We start from the raw sequence: 23,373 nt of genomic DNA on the forward strand, positions 1-23,373 counted from the left end.
ATGGTACCAATTTAACTTCCTGACTGGCCTCAAACATCACCAAAGTCTAAGGCTAGACTCCTTTTCTGTGATCGCTCTATCATTTCTAACTCGAACAGCCTCTGTCTTTCTGTTTCATCTCTCTGTCTTTCTGCTTCCGCCTCTTCAGCCTCAAACTGCCTTTGTCTTTCCGCAGCCTCCATCTTTAATTTTTCTAACTTGTACGGGAGCTCAAGCTCACTCACCTCCAACTCTTCCACTTTAAACACATCCTCAGATACATAATGCTCAGCTGTTATCCTCTGCATCTGTGACCTCCTTAATGTCGATTTCACCTTAGTAAGTTTTAACGTTTTAGCAATACTCAACAACCCAATCCTTCTGGCGTCCTCTCATGCCTCAGAGGTTGGTGCTTGCAAAAATCTATCAACGTCCATTGCAGCTGATTTTCCACACACAAATAAATCAAAAGGGATTTCCTCAATCAAATCAACAAGTAATCAATCAATAAGCCCCCAAATTTGTTCATATCCCAGATGCAGGCCCCAAATCTGTTACGAACTGTAACACTTTCGAAAAGAGCCAGCACCAAAGACTACACCTGGAGTCTGGTTTTGACGTTAAAACACTATCTCCATTAGTATCTACTTATAATACATTAACTTAAGCAAGATAAACGGAAGTTAAAAGTATTATGTGTATATATCTATGTAAATATAACTCCCAAACTATTGAGCTTGGGGGAAATCAAGGCTTAGGGTCTTGAGATGGTAAAGTATGAAAGTTCAGTTCATCCACGGAATAGGTGATGAGAGAGAGATATTTGTAATCCAGGGTAAATGTTGAGAGAAGGTAATACGTTGAATACCACAGGTTCCATGATGGTAAAACGAGAGAACAGTCGCTGTAGATTTTATCCATAGTTGCTCCAAATCCACATACGAATTATAACCGAAAGTGACTTATCACAAGGGGTATCATCTTCAAGTGAATAACCACACCCACACCCAGGCAAGGGTTAACATATAAGTGGTCTTCACAGGATACCCCAAATCCGATCCACTCCTATGGATCAAACGAGGTGACAACCACACATTCGATGTTCACTGAATCGATAATCAACCCATCCTTGTGGAGTTCCAAACAGTGACCCTTGGCCACTAGCTTCCTTGCCTCAGTCCTTTCGTTCTCCTTGTTTGTCGCCTTCTGAGTGTGAGTGTCTGTATCCTCGCTTAAAGCTAAACAAGCTGTGAGCAAAACAGACAGATCTGTCTCCTTAATCTCTCTCTCTCTCTCTCTTAAAATGACAGTCCACAGCAAACAAAACCTAGGGATTCATAACACCACGTTCTGAGCAGGAGAATGGCTTCTTCCCAGTGTGCATTCGCTGATGACTCTGTAGGTTGGATAAATGAGTGAATCCCTTCCCACAGACTGAGCAGGTGAAAGGCCTCTCTCCAGTGTGAACTCGCTGATGTACCTTCAGTTGAGATGACTGAGTGAATCCCTTCCCACAGACTGAGCAAGTGAATGGCCTCTCCCCAGTGAGAACTCGCTGATGTACCTTCAGTTTAGAGGAGCAAGTGAATCTCTTCCCACAGTCTGAGCAGGTGAACAGCTTCACCGCAGTGTGAACTCACTGATGATCCTGTCGGTTGGATGACTGAGTGAATCCCTTCCCACAGTCTGGGCAGGTGAATGGGTTCTCCCCAGTGTGAGCTCGCTGATGACTTAGTAGGTTGGATAACTGAGTGAATTTCTTCCCACAGACTGAGCAGGTGAACGGCTTCTCCCCGGTGTGAATTCGCTGATGACTCTGTAGGTTGGATGACTGAGTGAATCTCTTCCCACAAACTGAGCAGCTGAATGGCTTCTCCCCAGTGTGAACTCGCTGGTGTTTCTGAAGGTTGGATGACCGACTGAATCTCTTCTCACAGACTGAGCAGGTGAATGGCCTCTCACCTGTGTGAACTGACATATGTACCAGTAGGTCAGATGACCGAGTGAATCTCTTCCCACAGTCTGAGCAGGTGAACCCCTTCTCCCTAGTGTGAACTTGCTGGTGTCTCTGTAGGGTAGATGACTGAGTGAATCCCTTCCCACAGACTGAGCAGGTGAACGGCTTCTCCCCAGTGTGAACTCGCTGATGACTCTGTAGGGTAGATGACTGAGTGAATCCCTTCCCACAGACTGAGCAGGTGAACGGCCGCTCCCCAGTGTGAACTCGCTGGTGAGCCATTAGGCCTGATGACCGAGTGAATCCTTCCCCAAAAATTCAGCAGATAATACAAGGAATAGATAGAGTGGATAGCCAGTGCCTCTTCCCCAAGGCACCACTGCTCAATACAAGAGGACATGGCTTTAAAGTAAGGGGTGGGAAGTTCAAGGGAGATATTAGAGGAAGTGTTTTTACTCAGAGAATAGTTAGTGCGTGGAATGCACTGACTGAGTCAGTGGTGGAGGCAGATACACTAGTGAAATTTAAGAGACTACTCGACAAGTGTATGGAGGAATTTAAGGTGGGGGGTTATATGGGAGGCAGGGTTGAAGGGTCGGCACAACATTGTGGGCCGAAGGGCCTGTACTGTGCTGTACTGTTCTATGTTCTAAATGGCCACCTAAGGGCATACTGTGGGGCAAAGTTAAAATTTCAGTCCTATAAACTTTAGGGACTACAACTTGGTGAACAATTGCCCATTCCTCACTTGCAGGTAAAGCAGGTGGCCTCCACTTCTTCACTAACACTTCATCCTTGAAATAATACCCTACTGACACTTTCTTATTCGCATCATCTGAAAGAGCTGTTTATTTTAAAGCTTCAATCTCAGGGTCTTGGTTCTGTTCTGCTATAAACTCCTTTCTAGACAGGGATAAATCTTTCTTATCAGACTTACTACCTGAATCCTGTTGAAACAATGAAGGCAGAAAATTCCCTTACAAGTCATCATAACCAGAATCCTGATTTTGGTTATCATGGGTATCAGAATCATGCTGCACAGAACCATCTGCATTGGCAGACTTTTTAAGCCATACTTCGAGTTACTGCGCAGGAAGGATAAATGTTAAAATTCATCTGTGGGTCGTCAGTGGTTGACTTAGTTGTCAACTGCACTGCAGGAACAACTTTACCATCTGCCAGGTCGTTCCCTAACAGCAAAGTAACATCTTCCACCGGTAAACTGGAACATAATCTGATTTTAACAGGTCCTGAAACCAACCCTGACTGTAAAGCTACCTGGTGCAAAGGCACAGAAACCATGCCACCCACAATGCCTTTCATAAGATTTACCTCACTAGTGTTAAGTCTCATCACCATACTTTAGAACGCTGTCTAACGTAAGTGACTGAGAAGCCCCAGTACATCAAAGAAATTTTCATAGGTATCGGGGTTGACCCTTCCTTTACTAGTACAAACCCATCTGACATAAAATGATCAAATCCCTTCTTCACTTGGTCAGACCTCTCAGTCCTTAACTGAGCCTCAACAGAATGTTCAGAACCCTGTGGGTTTATAGGTGCTTCAACATACTGATCACAGGCACTTGGGACTGCCTCCTTTTCCTTTTTCTTCTTCAGGATGGAACAATTAGGCATCATATGACCAGCCTTCTTACAATAGTAACAAGTAAGACCAGAATATTTCTCCTTCAACTGCTTCCCTTCATCCTCGCTCTTGTTACTAATCTCAGCTTTAATTTCTGGTTTACCCTGGTTAACTGTGCTACTCTTTTGGAGAAGGCAATTATGTCGAATTCCACAGGTTCCACAGTGGTAAAACGAGAGAACAGTCGCTGTAGATTTTATCCGTCATCGTTCCAAATCCACATACGAATTATCACCGAAAGTGACTTTTCACAAGGGGTATCATGGTCAAGTGAATTACCAGACCACACCCAGGTACATAAGACATAAGTGGTCTTCAAAGGATACCCCAAATCCGATCCACTCCTATGGATCAAACAAGGTGACAACCACACATTCAATGTTCGCTGAATCAATAATTAATCCACCCCTGTGGGCATAGGAAAGTTCTGAACAGTGACCCTTGGCCACTAGTTCCCTTCTTTCGATCCTTCCATTTTTTCTCCTTCGTCTCTGTCTGACTCTGAGTGTCTGTGTCCTCGGTTAAAACTAAACAAGTTGCAAATGATGTAAAAAAGCTGTAGGTCGGACTGATTTTCCTTCTTAATCTCTCTCTTAAAATGACAGTCCACAGCAAACAAAACCTCGGGATTCATAAGAAAGGCCACTCTCCATTGTGAACTGACTGGTGTTCTAGTAGTCGGGATGACTGAGTGAATCCTTTCCCACATTCTGAGCAGGTGAACGGCTTCTCCTCAGTGTGAACTCGCTGGTGACTCTGCAGGGTGGATGATCGAGTAAATCTTTTCCCACATTCTGAGCAGGTGAATGGCTTCTCTCCAGTGTGAACTCGCTGGTGACTCTGTAGGTCGGATGATCCAGTGAATCTCTTCCCACATTCTGAGCAGGTGAACGGCTTCTTCCCAGTGTGAACTCGCTGGTGTCTCTGTAGGGTGGATGAATGAGTGAATCTCTTCCCACAGTCTGAGCAGGTGAAAGGCTTCTCCCTGGTGTGAACTCGCTGATGACTCTGTAGGTTGGATGACCGAGTGAATTTTTTCCCACAGTCTGTGCAGGTGAAAGGCCTCTCCCCTGTGTGAACTGACTGGTGTACCAGTAGGTTGGATGACTGAGTGAATCCCTTCCCACATTCTGAGCAGATGAACGGCTTCTCCCCAGTGTGAACTCGCTGATGACTCTGTATGTGGGATGACCGAGTGAATCTCTTCCCACAGACCGAGCAGGTGAATGGCTTCTCCCCAGTGTGAACTCGCTGATGACTCTGTAGGTCAGATGACTGAGTGAATCCATTCCCACATACTGAGCAGGTGAACGGCATCTCCCCAGTGTGAACTCGCTGATGACTCTGTAGGTAGGATGACCGAGTGAATCTCTTCCCACAGACTGAGCAGGTGAATGGCTTCTCCCCAGTGTGAACTCGCTGATGACTCTGTAGGTTGGATGACCGAGTGAATCTCTTCCCACAGACTGAGCAGGTGAATGGCTTCTCCCCAGTGTGAACTCGCTGATGACTCTGTAGGTTGGATGACCGAGTGAATTTTTTCCCACAGACTGAGCAGGTGAACGGCTTCTCCCCAGTGTGAACTGACTGGTGTGCCAGTAGCTTGGATGAATGACTGAATCCTTTCCCACATTCTGAGCAGGTGAACGGCCTCTCCCCTGTGTGAACTGACTGGTGTGTCAGTAGGCTGGATGACTGAGTGAATAGCTTCCCACATTCTAAGCAGGTGAATGGCTTCTCCCCAGTGTGAACTCGCTGATGACTCTTTAGGTGGGATGAGCGAGTGAATCTCTTCCCACAGACTGAGCAGGTGAATGGCTTCTCCCCAGTGTGAACTCGCTGATGACTCTGTAGGTCAGATGACTGAGTGAATCCCTTCCCACATTCTGAGCAGGTGAATGGCTTCTCCCCAGTGTGAACGCGCTGATGACTCTGTAAGTAGGATGACCTAGTGAATCTCTTCCCACAGACTGAGCAGGTGAACAGCTTCTCCCCAGTGTGAACTGTCTGGTGTGCCAGTAATTGGGATGACCAACTGAATCCCTTCCCGCATTCTGAGCAGGTGAACGGCCACTCCCCACTGTGAACTGACTGGTGTGCTAGTAGTTGGGATGACTGAGTGAATCCCTTCCCACATTCTGAGCAGGTGAATGGCCTCTCCCCTGTGTGAACTGACTGGTGTGCCAGTAGGTTGGATGACTGAGTGAATCCCTTCCCACATTCTGAGCAGATGAATGGCTTCTCTCCAGTGTGAACTCGCTGATGACTCTGTAGGTCGGGTAACCGAGTGAATCCCTTCCCACAAACTGAGCAGGTAAACGGCCTCTCTCCAGTGTGAACTCGCTGGTGCACCTGCAGGTCGGGTGACCGAGTGAATCCCTTCCCACAGTCTGAACAGGTGAATGGCCACTCCCTGGTGTGAACTGACTGATGTCTCAGTAGCTGAGATGACAAAGTGAATCCCTTCCCACAGACTGAGCAGGTAAACGGCCTCTCCCCTGTGTGAACTCGCTGGTGACTCTGTAGGGTGGATGACCGAGTGAATCCCTTCCCACATTCTGAGCAGGTGAATGGCTTCTCCCCAGTGTGGACTCGCTGGTGTCTCTGAAGGTCTGAAAAGTGAGTGAATCTCTTCTCACAGACTGAGCAGGTGAACGGCCTCTCCCCAGTGTGAACTCGGTGGTGAACCATGAGGCCAGATGACCAAGTGAATCCGTCCCCACAAATTCAGCAGATGACCAGCCTCTGCCCAGTGTGAACTTATTGATGTACCTTCAGATGAGATGACCGAGGGAATCCATTCCAACAGTCTGAGCAAGTGAATGGCCTCTCCCCATGTGTAAAGTGACAGGCATGCCAGTCAGTCAGGTGATCGAGTAAACCCCTCCCCACAGTCTGAGCAGGAAGGATGATCGAGTGGTTCCCTTGCTCCACTTCTTAAATATCTGGACAGAGACAGCAAAACTGGTGTGCTGTGTCCAAGATTTCCAAAGACAAATTCCTTGTCATTTTTAACCTGTAAAAAGATTTACAAAATCCATCAATGGGTTAAGGACAACATTTCAGATGAGATCCCTTTAGTTGCCAAGGTGTGATCTGACATCACACTGTTACAGTGAGGGTCAACCCAAGTTGGAGATAGAAACCATCTTCTAACTGGGCATAGTGCTGGTACCTGGAATGAAATGGTATCTGGTATCTGGAATTAAACTCTCTGATGCTCTTCCTGTCTCTATAAGAATGGGGCATTTCTGCCATCTCCAATCTGTGACCTGGCTCAGTTTGACTCTCTCCACTGGTATTTTTCCCTGTTCCCACCAAGCTACATGGGTGTCTGGCTTCACAGTAACTCAAACACTCTCACACAAATAGCCTTTCATGACCTGCAGCTGGGATTTTCTTTTCTGCACTGTTAATTTAAAGTGCCACAGTTTTAACACCATGGAAACATTTGCTGCTGACATGAATGGTTGGTCTGTTAAAAGGAATTAGAGTGAATATTAGTATTATTTCAGGTTCTTGTCACAGTCATAGAAAAGTACAACACAAAGTGAGACCCTTTGGCCCATCTTGTTTGTGCTGAACTATTTAAACTTGCTACTCCCATATCCCTACATAGAACATACATAGAATAGTACAGCGCAGTACAGGTCCTTTGGCCCACAATGTTGTGCCAACCCTCAAACCCTGCCTCCCATATAAGCCCTCACCTTAAATTCCTCCATATACCTGTCTTGTAGTCCCTTAAACTTCACCAATGTATCTGCCTCCACCACTGACTCAGGCAGTACATTCCATGCACCACTCTGAGTAAAAAAACCTTCGTCTAATATCCCCCTTGAACTTCCCACCCCTTACCTTAAAGCCACGTCCTCTTGTATTGAGCAGTGGTGCCTTGGGGAAGAGGCACTGGCTATCCACTCTATCTATTCCTCGTATTATCTGGTACACCTCTATCATGTCTCCTCTCATCCTCCTTCTCTCCAAAGAGTAAAGCCCTCACTCCCTTAATCTCTGATCATAATGGATACTCTCTAAACCAGGCAGCTTCCTGGTAAATCTCCTCTGTACCCTTTCCAATGCTTCCACATCCTTCCTATAGTGAGGTGACCAGAACTGGACACAGTACTCCAAGTGTGGCCGAACCAGAGATTTATAAAGCTGCATCATTACATCGTGACTCTCAAACTCTATCCCTCGACTTATGAAAGCTAAAACCCCATAAGCTTTCTTAACTACCCTATCCACCTGTGAGGCAACTTTCAGGGATCTGTGGACATGTACCCCGAGATCCCTCTGCTCCTCCACACTACCAAGTATCCTGCCATTTACTTTGTACTCTGCCTTGGAGTTTGTCCTTCCAAAGTGTACCACCTCACACTTCTACGGGTTGAACTCCATCTGCCACTTCTCAGCCCACTTCTGCATCCTATCAATGTCTCTCTGCAATCTTCGACAATCCTCTACACTATCTACAACACCACCAACCTTTGTGTCATCTGCAAACTTGCCAACCCACCCTTCTACCCCCACATCCAGGTTGTTAATAAAAATCACGAAAAGTAGAGGTCCCAGAACAGATCCTTGTGGGACACCACTAGTCACAATCCTCCAATCTGAATGTACTCGCTCCACCACCACCCTCTGCCTTCTGCAGGCAAGCCAATTCTGAATCCACCTGGCCAAACTTCCCTGGCCTTCTAACTTTCGGAATAAGCCTACCGTGTGGAACCTTGTCAAATACCTTACTAAAATCCATATAGATCACATCCACTGCACTACCCTTATCTATATGCCTGGTCACCTCCTCAAAGAACTCTATCAGGCTTGTTAGACATGATCTGCCCTTCACAGAGCTATGCTGACTGTCCCTGATCAGACCATGATTCTATAAATGCCTATAGATGCTATCTCTAAGAATCTTCTCCAACAGCTTTTCCACCACAGACGTAAGGCTCACTGGTCTATAATTATCCGGACTATCCCTACTACCTTTTTTGAACAAGGGGACAACGTTCGCCTCCCTCCAATCATCCGGTACCATTCCCGTGGACAACGAGGACATAAAGATCCGAGCCAGAAGGTCAGCAATCTCTTCTCTCGCCTCGTGGAGCAGCCTGGGGCATATTCCGTCAGGCCCCGGGGACTTATCTGTCCTAATGTATTTTAACAACTCCAACACCTCCTCTCCTTTAATATCAACATGCTCCAGAACATCAACCTCACTCATATAAAGGCCTGACCTTTTCAATCTTTCCTTATAATCAAAGTCCTCCAGATGTGGCAACATCCTTCTGTACTTTCTCTGAACTCTTGCAACCTCTTTTACATCTTTTCTGTAGGTAAGTGACCAAAACTGCACACAATAGTCCAAGCAACACACATATAAAAGTTGCTGGTGAATGCAGCAGGCCAGGCAGCATCTCTAAGAAGAAGTACAGTCGACGCAATAGTCCAAATTAGGCCTCAATGTCTGACACAATGTCAATATAACATCCATCTCCTGTACTCAGTACTTCGGTTTATGAAGGCCAACGTGCCAAAATCTTTCTTTCTGTCCCTATCTAACTGTGACACTACTTTCAGTGAATTATGGACCTGTATTCCCAGTTCCCTTCGTTCTACAGCATTCCTCAGAGCCCTACCAGTCACTGTGTAAGACCTTGGTCCTACCAATGTGCAACACTTCACACATGTCTGAATTAAATTCCTTTTTCTGTTTCTCAACGCATTTTTTCCAGTGGGTCCAGATCGCTCCATGATAGTCATCCTCGCTGTCCACTACACCCCCAATCTCGGTGTCATCCACATCTGTGCTGATCCAGTTAACCATGTTGTCATCCAGATATCTGACAGAGATGACAAACAGCAACAGATCCAGCACCGATCCCTGTGGCACACCACCAGTCACAGGTCTCCAGCCAGAGAGGCAACCATCGACTTCTCCCAAAACCTGTGACTCATCGAATTTACTATCTCATCTTGAACGCTGAGTGACTGAACCTTCTTGACCTCCCATATGAGACTTTGTCAAGTGCCTTGCTAAAGTCCATGTAGACAACAGCCTTGCCTTCATCCACTTTCCTGATAACATTCTCGTGAGACTCGATAAGTTTGGTTAGACATGACCTACCATGCACAAACCCATGCTGCCTATACTTAATCAGTCAACATCTATCTAAGGAATTATATATCCAGTTCCTGCACATATATTCCAATAACTTTCCCCCTACTGATATCGCGCTCACCAACGTACAATTTCTTAGTTTATTTTTAGAACCTTTCTTGAATAGCGGAACAACATTGGCTGTCCTCCAATCCTCCAGTACCTCACTGGTCACTGAGAATGATTTAAATACCTGTGCTTGGGCCCCGACAATTTCTGCACTTGTCTTCTGCAGCGTCAGTGGGGACAACTTGTCAGGCCCTGGGGATTTATCCACACTAATTTGCCTTAAGACAGCAAACACCTCCACCTCTGTAATCTGTACAGGGTCCATGAAGTTGATGCTGCTTTCCCTTATTTCTATAGACTCTGTGTCCAACTCCTGAGTAAATACAGGCTGCAAAAAAATCTCCCCCATATATTTTGTCTCTTCAAATGGATTACCATTCTGATCTTCCAGAGGATTATTTTTTTGCTCTAACATATCTGCATAATCCCTTCATTCTCCTTCACCTTGTCCGCTGGGGCAAATTCATAACTTCTTTTATTTCTTTCATAAGTGTTCACTTGAAATTCCTCTACTTCATAAGTACCCCATTTGTTCTTATTTACCTGTACCTGGTATGCACCTCCTCTTTATTGATCTGGGAGATGAAAGCCAAAGGGGTGATAGAGCTGCATGGTGGGAGGTGGGCATGGGGGGGGTTAAAATAAAGTTGCTCAAGTTTTTCATTCCTGACTTTGTCTGAAGTCTGAACAACATCTGTCTCCACAACTCTGCACTATATGTTCTGTTATTCAGGCTCCTCATGTTAGCCATTTCAGCCCTGGGAAAAGCCTCTGACTATCCACATGATCAATGCCCCTCATCATCTTAGACACCTAAAAAGGCTTTAAACATCAACAACAAAATTATACATGATTTCAGGATTTGTTAGAAGTATACAAAATTATGAGGGTTTAGATAGGATAAATGCAAGCAGGCTTTTACCACTGAGTTTGGGTGGGATGACAACCAGAGGTCATGGGTAAGTGGGGAAGGTGAAAATTTAAAGGGAACATGTGGAAAACCTCTCAGTGAAATGGTTGTGAGAGTGTGGAATGAGATGTCAGCACAAGTGATGCATGTGAGCTCGATTCCACCATTGATGAGAAGTTTGAATGGGTATCTGTCTCCTGAGTAAATACAGATGCAAAAATGTAAAATCTCCCCTATCTATTTTGCCTCCTCGTATAGTCATACTTTATTGATCCCAGGGGAAGTTGTTTTTTGTTACAGTTGCACCATAAATAATAAATAGTAATAGAACCATAAATAGTTAAATAGTAATATGTAACTTATGCCAGTAAATTATGAAATAAGTCCAGGACCAGCCTATTAGCTCAGGGTGTCTGACCCTCCAAGGGAGGAGTTGTAAAGTTTGATGGCCACAGGCAGGAATGACTTCCTATGATGCTCTCTGCTGCATCTTGGTGGAATGAGTCTCTGGCTGAATGTACTCCTGTGCCCACCCAGTACATTATGTAGTGGATGGGAGACATGGTCCAAGATGGCATGCAACCTAGACAGTATCCTCTTTTCAGACACCACCGTGAGAGAGTCCAGTTCCATCCCCACAACATCACCGGCCTTACGAATGAGCTGTTGATTCTGTTGGTGTTTGCTACCCCCAGCACACAACTGCAAACATGATGGCACTGGCCACCACAGACTCGTAGAACATGCTCAGCATTGTCCGGTAGATGTTAAAGGACCTCAGTCTCCTCAGGAAATAGAGACGGCTCTGACCCTTCTTGTACACAGCCTCAGTGTTCTTTGACCAGTCCAGTTTATTCTCAATTCGTACCCCCAGGTATTTGTAATCCTCCACCATGTCCACACTGACCCCCTGGATGGAAACAGGGGTCACCGGTACCTTAGCTCTCCTCAGGTCTACCACCAGCTCCTTAGCCTTTTTCACATTATAGATACCATTCACAGTATAGATTACCATTCACTGATCGTCCAGAGTGGGCATGTTTCTGGACTGACCTTTTCCATGTTTCTATGACAGAGAAGCTGGCCAAACTTGACTGGAAGGGGAAACTGGTAGGAATGACAATGGAGCAGCAATGGCTGGTGTTTCTGGGAGCAATTCGGGAGGTGAGTGATAGATACATCCCAAAGAACTGGAAGCATTGTAAAGTCTGGAGGGCATAACCATGGCTGCAATGAGACACCAAAGCCAATGTAAAAGCCAAAGAGAGGGCAAACAAAAGAGCAAAAACCATTGGGAAGCTTTTAGAAATCAACAGAAGACAGCTAAAAAAAAGATGTCAGATGAGCTCAGGGCATGGAATTATGATTATTGTAGTCTTGGTAGCACCCAACAGCCTGAGGCGTTTCGAGAAACAAAATATCCGGGGCCTCAATATCTCTGGAAAACCACGGTTCCCTGCACCAGTTACCAAACTTTTATTTTGACAGGCACATACAACCCTCGAAACTTCACTTCTGAAGAACTCTCACTTACCAAGTACTCCTTTGCCGGAAACATCCTGTCCCAATTCACACTTGTCAGATCCTTTCTGATACCATCAAAATTGACCTTTCTCTAATTTAGAATCTCAACCTGTGGTCCAGACCTCTCTTTTTCCATATTTACTTGGAATCTCATGGCATTATGATTACCAGGTGCAAAGTCTTCCCATACAATAATTTCTGTCACTAGCACTGGATCATTTCCTGATAGCTTATTGCACACTTCTATGTCGGGAATTCTACTGATTGAGGACACATTTTGACAAACTCTGCCCCACCTACTCCTTTTACAGTATGGGACTGCCAGTCAATATATGGAAAATTAAAATCACTTACTATATCAATCTTTGTTTCTGTGATCTCTCTGTAAATTTGTTCCTCTCAATCCCTCAGACTTTTGGTTTCAACCAAGTCTCAGTAATGGTAACAATATCACCATTCAATGCACTGAGCTCATCTGGCTTTCCTATGATGTTTCTGGCATTTGATAAACACAGCTCAGCACATTCATCGCACCATGCTCAACCTTTTGATTGCTGACTTTGTCTGAAGTCTGAACAACATCTGACTGGTGTCAAGAAAACAACCACTTCCTCAATGTCACAGAAACAAAGGCGCTGGTTGTGGATTACAGAAGGAATGAAGACAGGCTAACCCCTATTGACCACAATGGACCTGGAGTTGAGAGGGTAAACAGATTTAAGTTCCTCATCATAAACATCATCGAGGATCTCACGTGGTCTGTACATCCCGGCTGTGTGGTGAAAAAGGCACAACAGTGCCACTTTCACCTCAGACGGCTGAAGAAGTTTGGAATGTGCCCCCAGATGTGAAGAACTTTCTACAGGGGCAAAACTGAGAGCATCCTGACTGGCTGCATCACTGCCTGGTATGGGACCTGTGCCTCCCTCAATCGCAGGACTCTGCGGAGAGTGGTGCGGACAGCCCAGTGCATACGTACACCTGAACTTTCCACCATTCAGGACATTTACAGTGACGGGTGTGTAAAATGGGCCTGAAGGACCACTGGGGACCTGAGTCACCCCAACCACAAACTGTTGCAGCTGCTACCATCTGGGAAATGGTACCACAGCATGAAAGCCAGAACCAACAGGTTCTGGGACAGCTCCTTCCACCAGGTCATCAGACTGATATATTTATGCTGAAACAATTGTATTTCTATATTATATTGACCATTCTGATGTACATACTGTTTATTATAAATTACTATAAATTGCACATTTAGATGGAGATGGAACATAAAGATTTCTACTCCACATGTACATGAAGGATGTAAGTAATAAAGTCAATTCAATTCAATGACTCCACTATCTGTTCTGGTATTCTGGCTCCCATCTGCCCTGCAACTTTAGTTTAACATCCACCAGCACTAGCAAGCATTACCACTAGGATATTAGTCCCCTTCCAGTTCTGATCCCCTAACTAACGAATCCCCTATCATCCCTTTGACTTTCCTGTGCTAGCTAATTCCCTGCCAACAGTTTCTAATGTGGTCTACCTGTTGTCATGGGGGATGGCCACAAGAGTACTCAGCGACGGCTATTTCACCTCATTCCCCTTCCTGACTCTCACCCAGTTTCCTGTGTCCTGCACCTTTGGTGTAACTCACCTCTCTTCATGTCATATCTATCATCCCCTCTGACTCCCAAATGATCTGGAATTCATCTATTTCCAGCTCCAACTCCCTAATGTGCAGGGTTACAGGGAGTCAGGTATGTGAGGGTATCAGGGACACTGGAGGTCTCCCCTCCTTCCCACCAATGTCCCCTCTAATTTATAATGACCAGTGTGTGCAAAAATCTTGTGCTGCACAATTCTTGCCCAGTGACAACAACATGTGTAAACTGAATTTTATATAGAGAGGTATTCTTTTCAACAGCAAGCAAATCACCGGCAATAAGAACTTTGATCTCCTCTGGGTTTGATTGAGTTCATCTGCACTCTCACACAACCTATGTAGCAGGCCTATAGCAGGTAATGAAGGATTTTTTAACCAGAGCTTTTGCACACCACCTGTATGTGATTTGCCTGCTAAATGATGCTTTAAAAAGTCAGATTTCCAAATATCACTCCACTTCTTGCCACTTGTAAATTCTCTTGCAACTTTTACATGGTCACAATACACACAGGTAACACCAGTTTCTGTATTGTACATAAATATTTCCCCTGAACCCTCCCCCAGGTGACTGACGGTGGTGAACTCATTGATGGCAATGCCAGTGAATATGAAGGGAAGGGCAGTAGTCTGTCTCATTGGAGTCTGGCACATTTGTGATGTGAAAGCTACTTGTTGCCCAGGGCAAAGGTGTTTGATACCATTATGTACCCAGAGAGAATGGGTCAAAACATGTCCTCGCGAGTAGAAAGGTCCAGAAACAAGCAACACACACAAAATGCTGGAGGAACTCAGCAGGCCAGGCAGCATTTATGGAACAGAGTACTAATGCTGAGTTCCTCCAGCATTTTCTGCGTGTTACTTGGACTTCTGCAGATTTTCTCTTGTTTGTCATTGGAAGTAGAACAAAGGTGATTTTCTCAACTGCTGATGTAAAAGATTTTGTTCCCTCTCTCCGAGATCCTAATCCTTGCATTTAGATAGCTGGAGCTCAGCTCTGTCTGAGAGATCCATCGGTTCCCATTCCCTCATCAGCCGGAAGCTCCCCAGGGCCCGTGTACGGATGGTGGGGCTGAGAGAGAGGGAAGAGAGCAGGACTGTCCCGGGATTGTGGGCCACGGCGCCCGCAGATCACAACAATTGTCCCTCAGTCGGTGTTGAAAATAATCGCCCCGAGATACTCGCTTACCTGCGTCCGATCCCGCAGCCGTGATCCTGAGGGCGATCGTGTACTGCGCGCATGCGTGATATTGCAAATGTTATCAACCTTTACGCCTGCGCATTTGAGCGGTGCTTCAGCGCCGGCGAAATTTTTAACGCAGGTCTATCTGCGTAATCAAGGTGCCATTAATAGTTTCTGCAACCACCGGTTCCATGTCCATACCTCAGATTTTTTTGTGTATATAGAAACCTCAGCAGCTGTTTTAGCGCAGAAAGCGGCTCCCATAAACAATACACTCAATATCAAACTGTATGTAATGCCAAAGTATAATCCTCTTACAAAGGCAGATATAAAACACAGCTGCAGTTGCTGGAAATACAGAGCCGCACACACACAAAACGCAGGAGGAACTCTGCAGTTCAGGCAGTAACTAAGCAGAGTATACAGTCTATGCATGCTGAAGGGCCTCGGCCTAAACGTTGTCTACATATTCCTCTCCACATTTGCTGCCTGATCTGATTTCCTCCAGTGTTTTGCATTTTTTTCCAATCAGTTTCCAAATGTTTCTGATCTTTCATCTGCAGGAACATCCTGCGGGCCTGATTCCTCTTCCTCCTCCTCCTCGTAAACTCTCGACCCCATATCTCTCTGGAGTCCCAAAGCCCTGACTCAGGCTGGTAATTCTTTGGTTTCTGACTCTGCTCCATCGAAGATTCACTCACTAGTCTGCTGTCAGACTTTAGAGGCGCATTGCAACAACCCAGCTGTCTGAAGCACAGTCCTTTGAAATCAGTGAAAATGACACAAAACGTTCAAAAGAGCAGGGAAGAAGGAGATTAACCACCCTAGTCCGGAGCCCTGGGGAATGTCAAAACCACACTGAGCTCATCGTCATATTCAAGCTAGAGAAAATCATGCAGGAAATCCATACAGGTGATGATGAGAGATATTGGTCGTGGAATAGCCAGAGGCTTTTTTCCCACGACTGAAATGGCTAACACAAGGGGGCAGAGCGTTAAGGTGTTTGGAAGTATTTGCAAGAGAGTTGTCAAAAGTAATGCTTTTACATAAAGAGTGGTGGGTGGATGCAATGCACGGCCAGTGACGGTGGTGGAGACGGATACGACTGAGTCTTTTAAGAGCTTAGATAGGTACATGGAGCTTAGAAGAATAGAGGGCTATCTGTGAGGGTAATTCTAGGCGGTTTCCAGAGCAGGTTACATGGTCGGCACAACATTGTGGGCTGAACAGCCTGTAATGTGCTGCAGATTTCTATGATTCTATAAAATTCAAGGGAAATCTCTTCTCCCACGGAGCGGTGACTAGTTCCAACTCATCATCACAGGGAGAGAGAGAGAGGAACGTCAGAGATGGATTTTAAAATATGGAACAGAAACATGGGCAGGGACCAGATGGACTGAGTGGCCTCTCTAGTTTACATAGTGAGTTTGGTAGCGAGAGTAAGTACCTGTGACATGGGATTTGATACAGAACTGATTTATCTTTCACAGATCCACGATGTTAATCACTGGTCTAGTTTAAAGCTTATAACAGCAGAACAGACTCCTCCAATGCTCAGTGACCAGGGTTCTGTCCTGGGTGCGATGAACAGCCGCAAGAACTGCAGAATCTGGCAGCAACAGTCCCTCATGAACCTGATAGAGTTAGATAGGTTTTTACAGAGTAAGGGAATCAAGGGTTATGGGGAGAAGGCAAGTAGATGGAGCAACTTGCTGGATGATCTTGCATCCAGCATCATTTTTCAGTGGTCCGATATCCACGTCCACCTCTCTTTTACACTACATGTACCCGAAGGAAAATGTGGTATCCTCTTTAATATTACTGGCTAGCTCACCTATGTGTTCCATCTTTTCCTTCTTAATTATTTTAGTTCCATCCTGTTGGTTTTTAAAAGCTTCCCAATCTTGGAGGAGGAGAAGATGGCAGCAATCCAGTGAATGATATCTGTAATCTGTCAAGTAGGATGCCGTGCACAATTCTGATTTGATGGAGACAGACGTGAGAGAATGGAGGAACATCTGGAGAAACTTCTCAGATTCCTTTTTTGCTGCCGCTGTTACTGTGTGGTCCTGAATCTCCGGAGGGGAAGGCCCCGAGTCCTCGGCTTTGCTTGCTGCTCGGCGGCCGGGATGGGGTCGAGGCGCTGAGCAGAGATGGTGCTCGATGCTCGGTGTCGAAGGGCTCGTTGGAGGCTCGAATTTTTCGGACGGACTCAGAGTCGGCTCGGCTGGGGTCGGGTGCTTCCAATGCATCAACAGTTGTCGGTGCCTGGAGGTTGATGACAGAGAGAGTTCCTCACTTCTGCCGCCTGCTATCAGGACTATTGGGAGCCGATGGGAACTTACATCTGTTTTTTTTTTACCATTCCCATGGTCTGTTCTTTATCAAATTATGGTATTGCTTTGCACTGCTGTAACTCTATGTTATAATTATGTGGTCTTGTCAGTGTTAGTCTTTGGTTTGTTCTGTTTTATTTTGTGGTATCACTCTGGAGGAACATTGTATCATTTCTTAATGCATGGATGCAGTTCTAAATGACAATAAACGAGGACTAAGCGTCCTCATAATCTAATCTAATCCTCTAACTTCCTAGTAATTTTTGCTCTATGCCCTCTCTTTGGTCTTTATGTTGCCTTTGATTTCTTTTATTAGCCACGGTTTTGTCACCTTACCTTTAGAATACAACTTCCTCTTTGTGATGTGTATATCCTGTGCCTTTGGAATTCCTTCCAGAAATTCCAGCCATCGCTGCTCTGTTTTCATCCCTGCCCATGTTCTTTTCAAATTAAATTTTGACCAATTCTTCTCTCTTGCTCTCAAATTCTCTTTATTCCACATCTAACTTCAGACTCTCCTTCTCTAATGTCTGGGTGAATTGGATTAAATTAAGATCACTTGCCCCGAAGGGATCTTTGATCTTAAGTGACCTAATTAATTCCGGTTCATTACAACACCCAGTCCAGAATAGGTGATTCCCAAGTGGGCTCAACCATGAGGTGCTCTAAAAAAAAACTTCTTGTAAGCATTCTAGGAATTCCTCCTCGAGACCAACACCATCCTAATTTTCCTAATCACCTGCATGAAAATCCCCCATGACTACTGTAACACTGCCCTTTTGGCACGCATTTTCTATCTCCCATTGTAATTTGTAATTTGTGGACCACATACTTACTACTGTTTGGGGTTCTCTACACAATTCCCATCAAGGATTTTTTTTTTATTTTTACATTTGCTCTTCCTTAATTGTACCCACAGAGATTCTACACCTTCCAGCCCTTTGCCACCCCTTTCTAATGATTTTATTTAATATTTTACCAACAGAGCCACGCAACCCAACTACCGGCTTGCTATTTCAAGAAACATACAAGTATCTGTGAAACAAGAGGATCTGCAGATGCTAGAAATCTAGAGTGCAAAGTGACTGAAATTTTCTATTTCCCATTGTAATTTGTGGACCACATACTTTCTACTGTTTGTAGGTCTCCATACAATTCCCATCAGGGATTTTGTTTTACATTTGCTGTTCCTTAATTCTACCCACAGATTCTACACCTTGCAACCCTATGCCACCTCTTTCCATTTTATCGAACAGAGCCACACAACCCCACTACCTGCTTGTTCCTTCAAGAAACATATAAGTATCTGGGAAACAAGAGGACCTGCAAATGCTAGAAGTCTAGAGAACGACACACAAAGTGCTGGAGGAGCTCAGCATGTCAGGCAGCATCTATGGATGGGAATCAACATTTCGGGCCGAGACCCTTCTTTGGGACTCCTGATACCCACGTATCTGGAATATCCACAAGCAAATACAATAGAAAGTCGTGCAAAATCGAGAAAACCTTTGACAAAATTTAGTTCAAGGCTGAAAAAAAAAACCTGACAAACAGAGCTAAATAGTTGACAAATACAACAATGGCAATAAACAGTTCCACCAATACTGACATTGACTTTTTTTTAATGAAAATATGTTGGTCCCATTTCAATCAGTATAATTTACAAAGATAAAGAACTGAAATGACAACTTTAGAAAAGACTATTTAAACTCAACCCACTTAGATTAACACTACCTTGGACAGAGGGAGGAAGAGAAAAAACACACATGAAAAAAAAATCACACAACAGTCAGATAAAACTTTTAGGTATATATTTCCATCAAAAATGAACAGGATTCAACGCTCCATGTGTGTATATGCAATCGTGATAAGAAATTCAGACCAGAAAACTTCAATGAGAGGACAACTCAGAAAAATGAATCATCACTATGGAAGAAAACATTAACCAGTGGAATGAGTATGACCCTCCATGGGAGACATCCCAATGATCTGAACAGACGAGACAGTGACAAGGAAGCATCGAGCACCTGACTGAGAGTTGGAGACCTCTTCCCAGAAACAGAGGGGGTCCTTGCAGAAATACAGGACAAGGTGGTTAACAAAAGGAAGAAAAATTGAAAATACATGAAATACAAACAAGCAAGACAGTAAGTGCAGAAAATGCTAAGAGAAACCAGACACAATCCAACACATTGCGGGATCCTGCAGCAGTTTAACTCAATCTGATTACTTACAAAGGTACAATCAAGTGGCAAATATCACTCACCAAATTCTTGCTTTAAAGTACCTACTCATGAATGACCACCATAACTTCATAAAGGCACCATAAATTCAAGCCTGATCCAGTTTGACAGTCAAAATCTTACAAATTATATGATAATCAACACATTATTTCAGATAGGACAATCCATAATAACCATCTGGATATAATATTACAGGATAAACAAGCAGGAACAACTCCCTCAGTAGATAAAACCATTCCCAACACACACATGTTCCTTGACCAGTGGAGCACCTCACCACAGGTATTATTTGTGTCATCCGTCAGACAAACAAAAGGTTTTCTCTGTTAATCAGCTTCCAAATGTTGCTACTCTGTCATTCGTTGCCATGCCCCGCTGCTGATTCCCTTCTCCTCATCATACGTTCTTATCCCGACCATTGTCCAGAGCCCCAAACTCTGCCCTGTGCAGACCTGCCTCTGGTTTCTGACCCTGCTCCGTTGAATGTCCAACTGATGGTTTCCCATTCTGCTTTCAGTCTTTAGAGGACAGTGGTGTTTTCTAACAACCCTTTAGAAGCAGGGAAAATGACCCATAATGTGGAAATGAGTCGTAATTAAGGAGGTTAACTACCAGTGTTATTCTTCCTCAGTCCAGAGATTTCAGCAGGAAGAACATCTCAGACAAAACTGTAGTCAGCTCGACTTCTTCAGTCCGCAGAAAATTCAAGGGAAAACTCTTCACCCACAGAGTGGTGACTGTTTGGAACCCATCACCACAGGGAGAGCGAGAGATGAACAACAGGGCAAGATGTAAAAGGATTGTCGTGGAACAGAATCACTGGCAGGGTCCAGCCGGCCTGAGCTGACTCTCTACTGTACACTAGGTATGTTATAAATTTACTAAGTACCGGAGACAGAGTTCAAAATAGAACTGATTTATTTGTCTCAGATCCGGATTATTAAACTCCAGTCCCATTAAAGGTGAATATGCAGCAGAAGAAACTCCTCCCATGCCCAGTGACCAGGGTACAGAACTGGGTGTGGTGACCAGCAGCAGTAATTGCAGAGTTCAGCACCGACAGTCACTCTCAAAATTGCATTCAGCAACGGTGATGGGCAAATATCCAGCATGCAGCTTATTGAAACTTTCTCCCCAGTGTGAACCCAGTAATGTGTCACAAGGATAGATGACTGAGTGAATCCCTTCCCACATTCACAGCAGGTGAACCACCTCTCCCCGGTGTGAACTGAATGATGCACGTTTGGTGAAGATGGCTAAGAGAATCTCTTCCCAAAGTCTGAGCCGGTGATTAGCGTCTACCCAGGGTGAACTCGCTGGTGTCTCAGTAGATGAGATGATCGTGTGAATGCTTTCCCACATTCACAGCAGGTGAATGGCCTCTCCCCGGTGTGAACTCGCTGGTGTATCTGTAGATCAGATGGTTGTGCAAATTCCTTCTCACATTCACAGCAGGTGAACGGCCTCTCCCCAGTGTGAACTCGCTGGTGTGCCAGTAGTTTGGAAGACTGACTGAATCCTTTCCCACATTCTGAGCAGGGGAACCGCCACTCCCCAGTGTGAAGTGACTGGTGTGCCAATAGGGTGGATGATTCAGTGAATCGCTTTCCACAGTCTGAGCAGGTGAACGGCTTCTCCCCAGTGTGAACTCGCTGATGACTCTGTAGGTGGGATGACCGAGAGAATCTCTTCCCACAGACTGAGCAGATGAACAGCCTCTCCCCAGTGTGAACTTGCTGGTGTCTCTGTAGGTTGGATGATCGAGTGAATCCCTTCCCACAGTCTGAGCAGGTGAACGGCTTCTCCCCAGTGTGAACTCGCTGATGACTCTGTAGGTGGGATGACCGAGAGAATCTCTTCCCACAGACTGAGCAGATGAACAGCCTCTCCCCAGTGTGAACTCGCTGATGTCTCTGTAGGGTGGAAGAGTGAGGGAATCTCTTCCCACAGTCTGAGCAGGTGAAATCCCTCTCTGCAGTGTGAACTGACAGATGTATCAGTAGCTGAGATGACTGAGTGAATCCCTTCCCACAGTCCGAGCAGGTGAATGGCCCCTCCCCAGTGTGGACTCACTTGTGAGCCATTAGGTCAGATGACCGAGTGAATCCTTCCCCACAAATTCAGCAGATGAACAGCCTCTGCCCAGTGTGAACTGACTGGTGTGTCCACAGGTGGGAAGACCAACTGAATCCCTTCTCACACACAGAACAGATGAATGGTCTTGTCCCAGTGTGAACCTGCTGATGTACCCTCAGTTGAGATGACTGAGTGAATCCCTCCCCACAGTCTGAGCAGGAAGGATGGTCAGTTGAATGCCTTGCTCCACTTCTTAAATATCTAGACAGAGACAGCAAAACTGGCGTGCTGTGTTCGAGATTCCCACATTCCGTCATGTTTAACCTGTAAAAAGATTTACAAAATCCATCAATGGGTGAAGGATTTCAGATGAGATCACTTGATTTGCCAAGGAATGATCTGACAACACACTGTTACAGTGAGGTTCAACCCAAGTTGGAGAGAGAAATCATCTTCTAACTGGGCACAGTGCTGGTATCTGGAATGACCATCAAACTCTCTGATGCTCTTCCTGTCTCTATAAGAATGGGGCATTTCTGCCATCTCCAATCTGTGACCTGGCTCAGTTTGACTCTCTCCATTGGTATTATTCCCTGTTCACACTGAGCTGCATGGGTGCCTGGCCCCAAAGCAACTGAAACACTCTCACGCAAATAGCCTTTGTTGACGTGCAGCTGGGATTTTCTTCTATGTACTGTTAATATAAAGTGCCGCAGTTTTAACGCCATGTAAATATTTCCTACTCAGATGTATGGTTGGTCTGCACAGCCGTTAAAAGGAATTAGAGTGAATATTGGTATAATTTAAGGTTCTTAAGCTGGCCCTTAACCCATGGCCTCTGGTTGTAGTCCCACCCAATCTCAGTGGTAAAAACCAGCTTGCATTTACCCTATCTATACCCCTCTTAATTGTGGTATACCTCCATCAAATCTCCCCTCAATCTTCAATGTTCCAAGGAATAAAGTCCTGACCTGTTCAATCTTTCTTTATGACCCAAGTTCTCCAGACCTGGCAACATCCTTGTGAATTTTCTCTGAACTCTTTCAACCTCTTTTACATCTTTCCTGTAGGGAGGTGACCTCAAGTGCAAACAAGACTCCACATTAGGCCTCACCAATATCTTCTACAAGTCAACATCCATAAGACCAAAAGAAGCTGCAGAAGATCGTGAACACGGCGCAGCACATCACACAAACCAATCTTCCGTCCGTGGACTCACTTTACACCGCACACTGTCGGAGCAGTGCTGCCAGGATAATCAAGGACACGACCCACCCAGCCAACGCACTTTTTGTCCCTCTTCCCTCCGGGAGAAGGTTCAGGAGCTTGAAGACTTGTACGGCCAGATTTGGGAACAGCTCTTTTCCAACTGTGAGAAGACTGCTGAACGGATCCTGACCCGGATCTGGACCGTACCCTCCAAATATCCGGACCTGCCTCTCGTTTTTTTTGTACTACCTTACTTCCCATTTTTCTATTTTCCATTTATGATTTATAATTTAAATTGTTAATATTTACTAATTTTAACTATTTTTAATATTTAATATTTGTAATCCAGGGAGTGTGAAGCGCAGAATCAAATATCGCTGTGATGATTTTCGTTCCAGTTCCAATTCTTTGGCAACAATG

General features: G+C 45.1%; 1 protein-coding gene across 1 annotated transcript; it reads right to left on the bottom strand.

Moving 5' to 3' along the window:
• Positions 1-1,591: 1,591 nt before the first annotated feature.
• On the bottom strand, positions 1,592-15,142 carry LOC134342218 (oocyte zinc finger protein XlCOF6-like). Its single transcript, XM_063040190.1, has 3 exons — positions 15,096-15,142; positions 4,244-6,599; positions 1,592-2,206 (listed from the first exon to the last, which is right to left on the bottom strand). The coding sequence occupies exons 2-3, from the start codon at positions 6,272-6,274 to the stop codon at positions 1,616-1,618; spliced, it is 2,622 nt and encodes an 873-aa protein (XP_062896260.1). The 5' UTR covers positions 6,275-6,599; positions 15,096-15,142; the 3' UTR covers positions 1,592-1,615.
• Between the last annotated feature and the right edge of the window lie 8,231 nt (positions 15,143-23,373).

This window comes from Mobula hypostoma, unplaced genomic scaffold, assembly GCF_963921235.1.
Source record: "Mobula hypostoma unplaced genomic scaffold, sMobHyp1.1 scaffold_95, whole genome shotgun sequence".
Lineage (NCBI taxonomy): Eukaryota > Metazoa > Chordata > Chondrichthyes > Myliobatiformes > Myliobatidae > Mobula > Mobula hypostoma.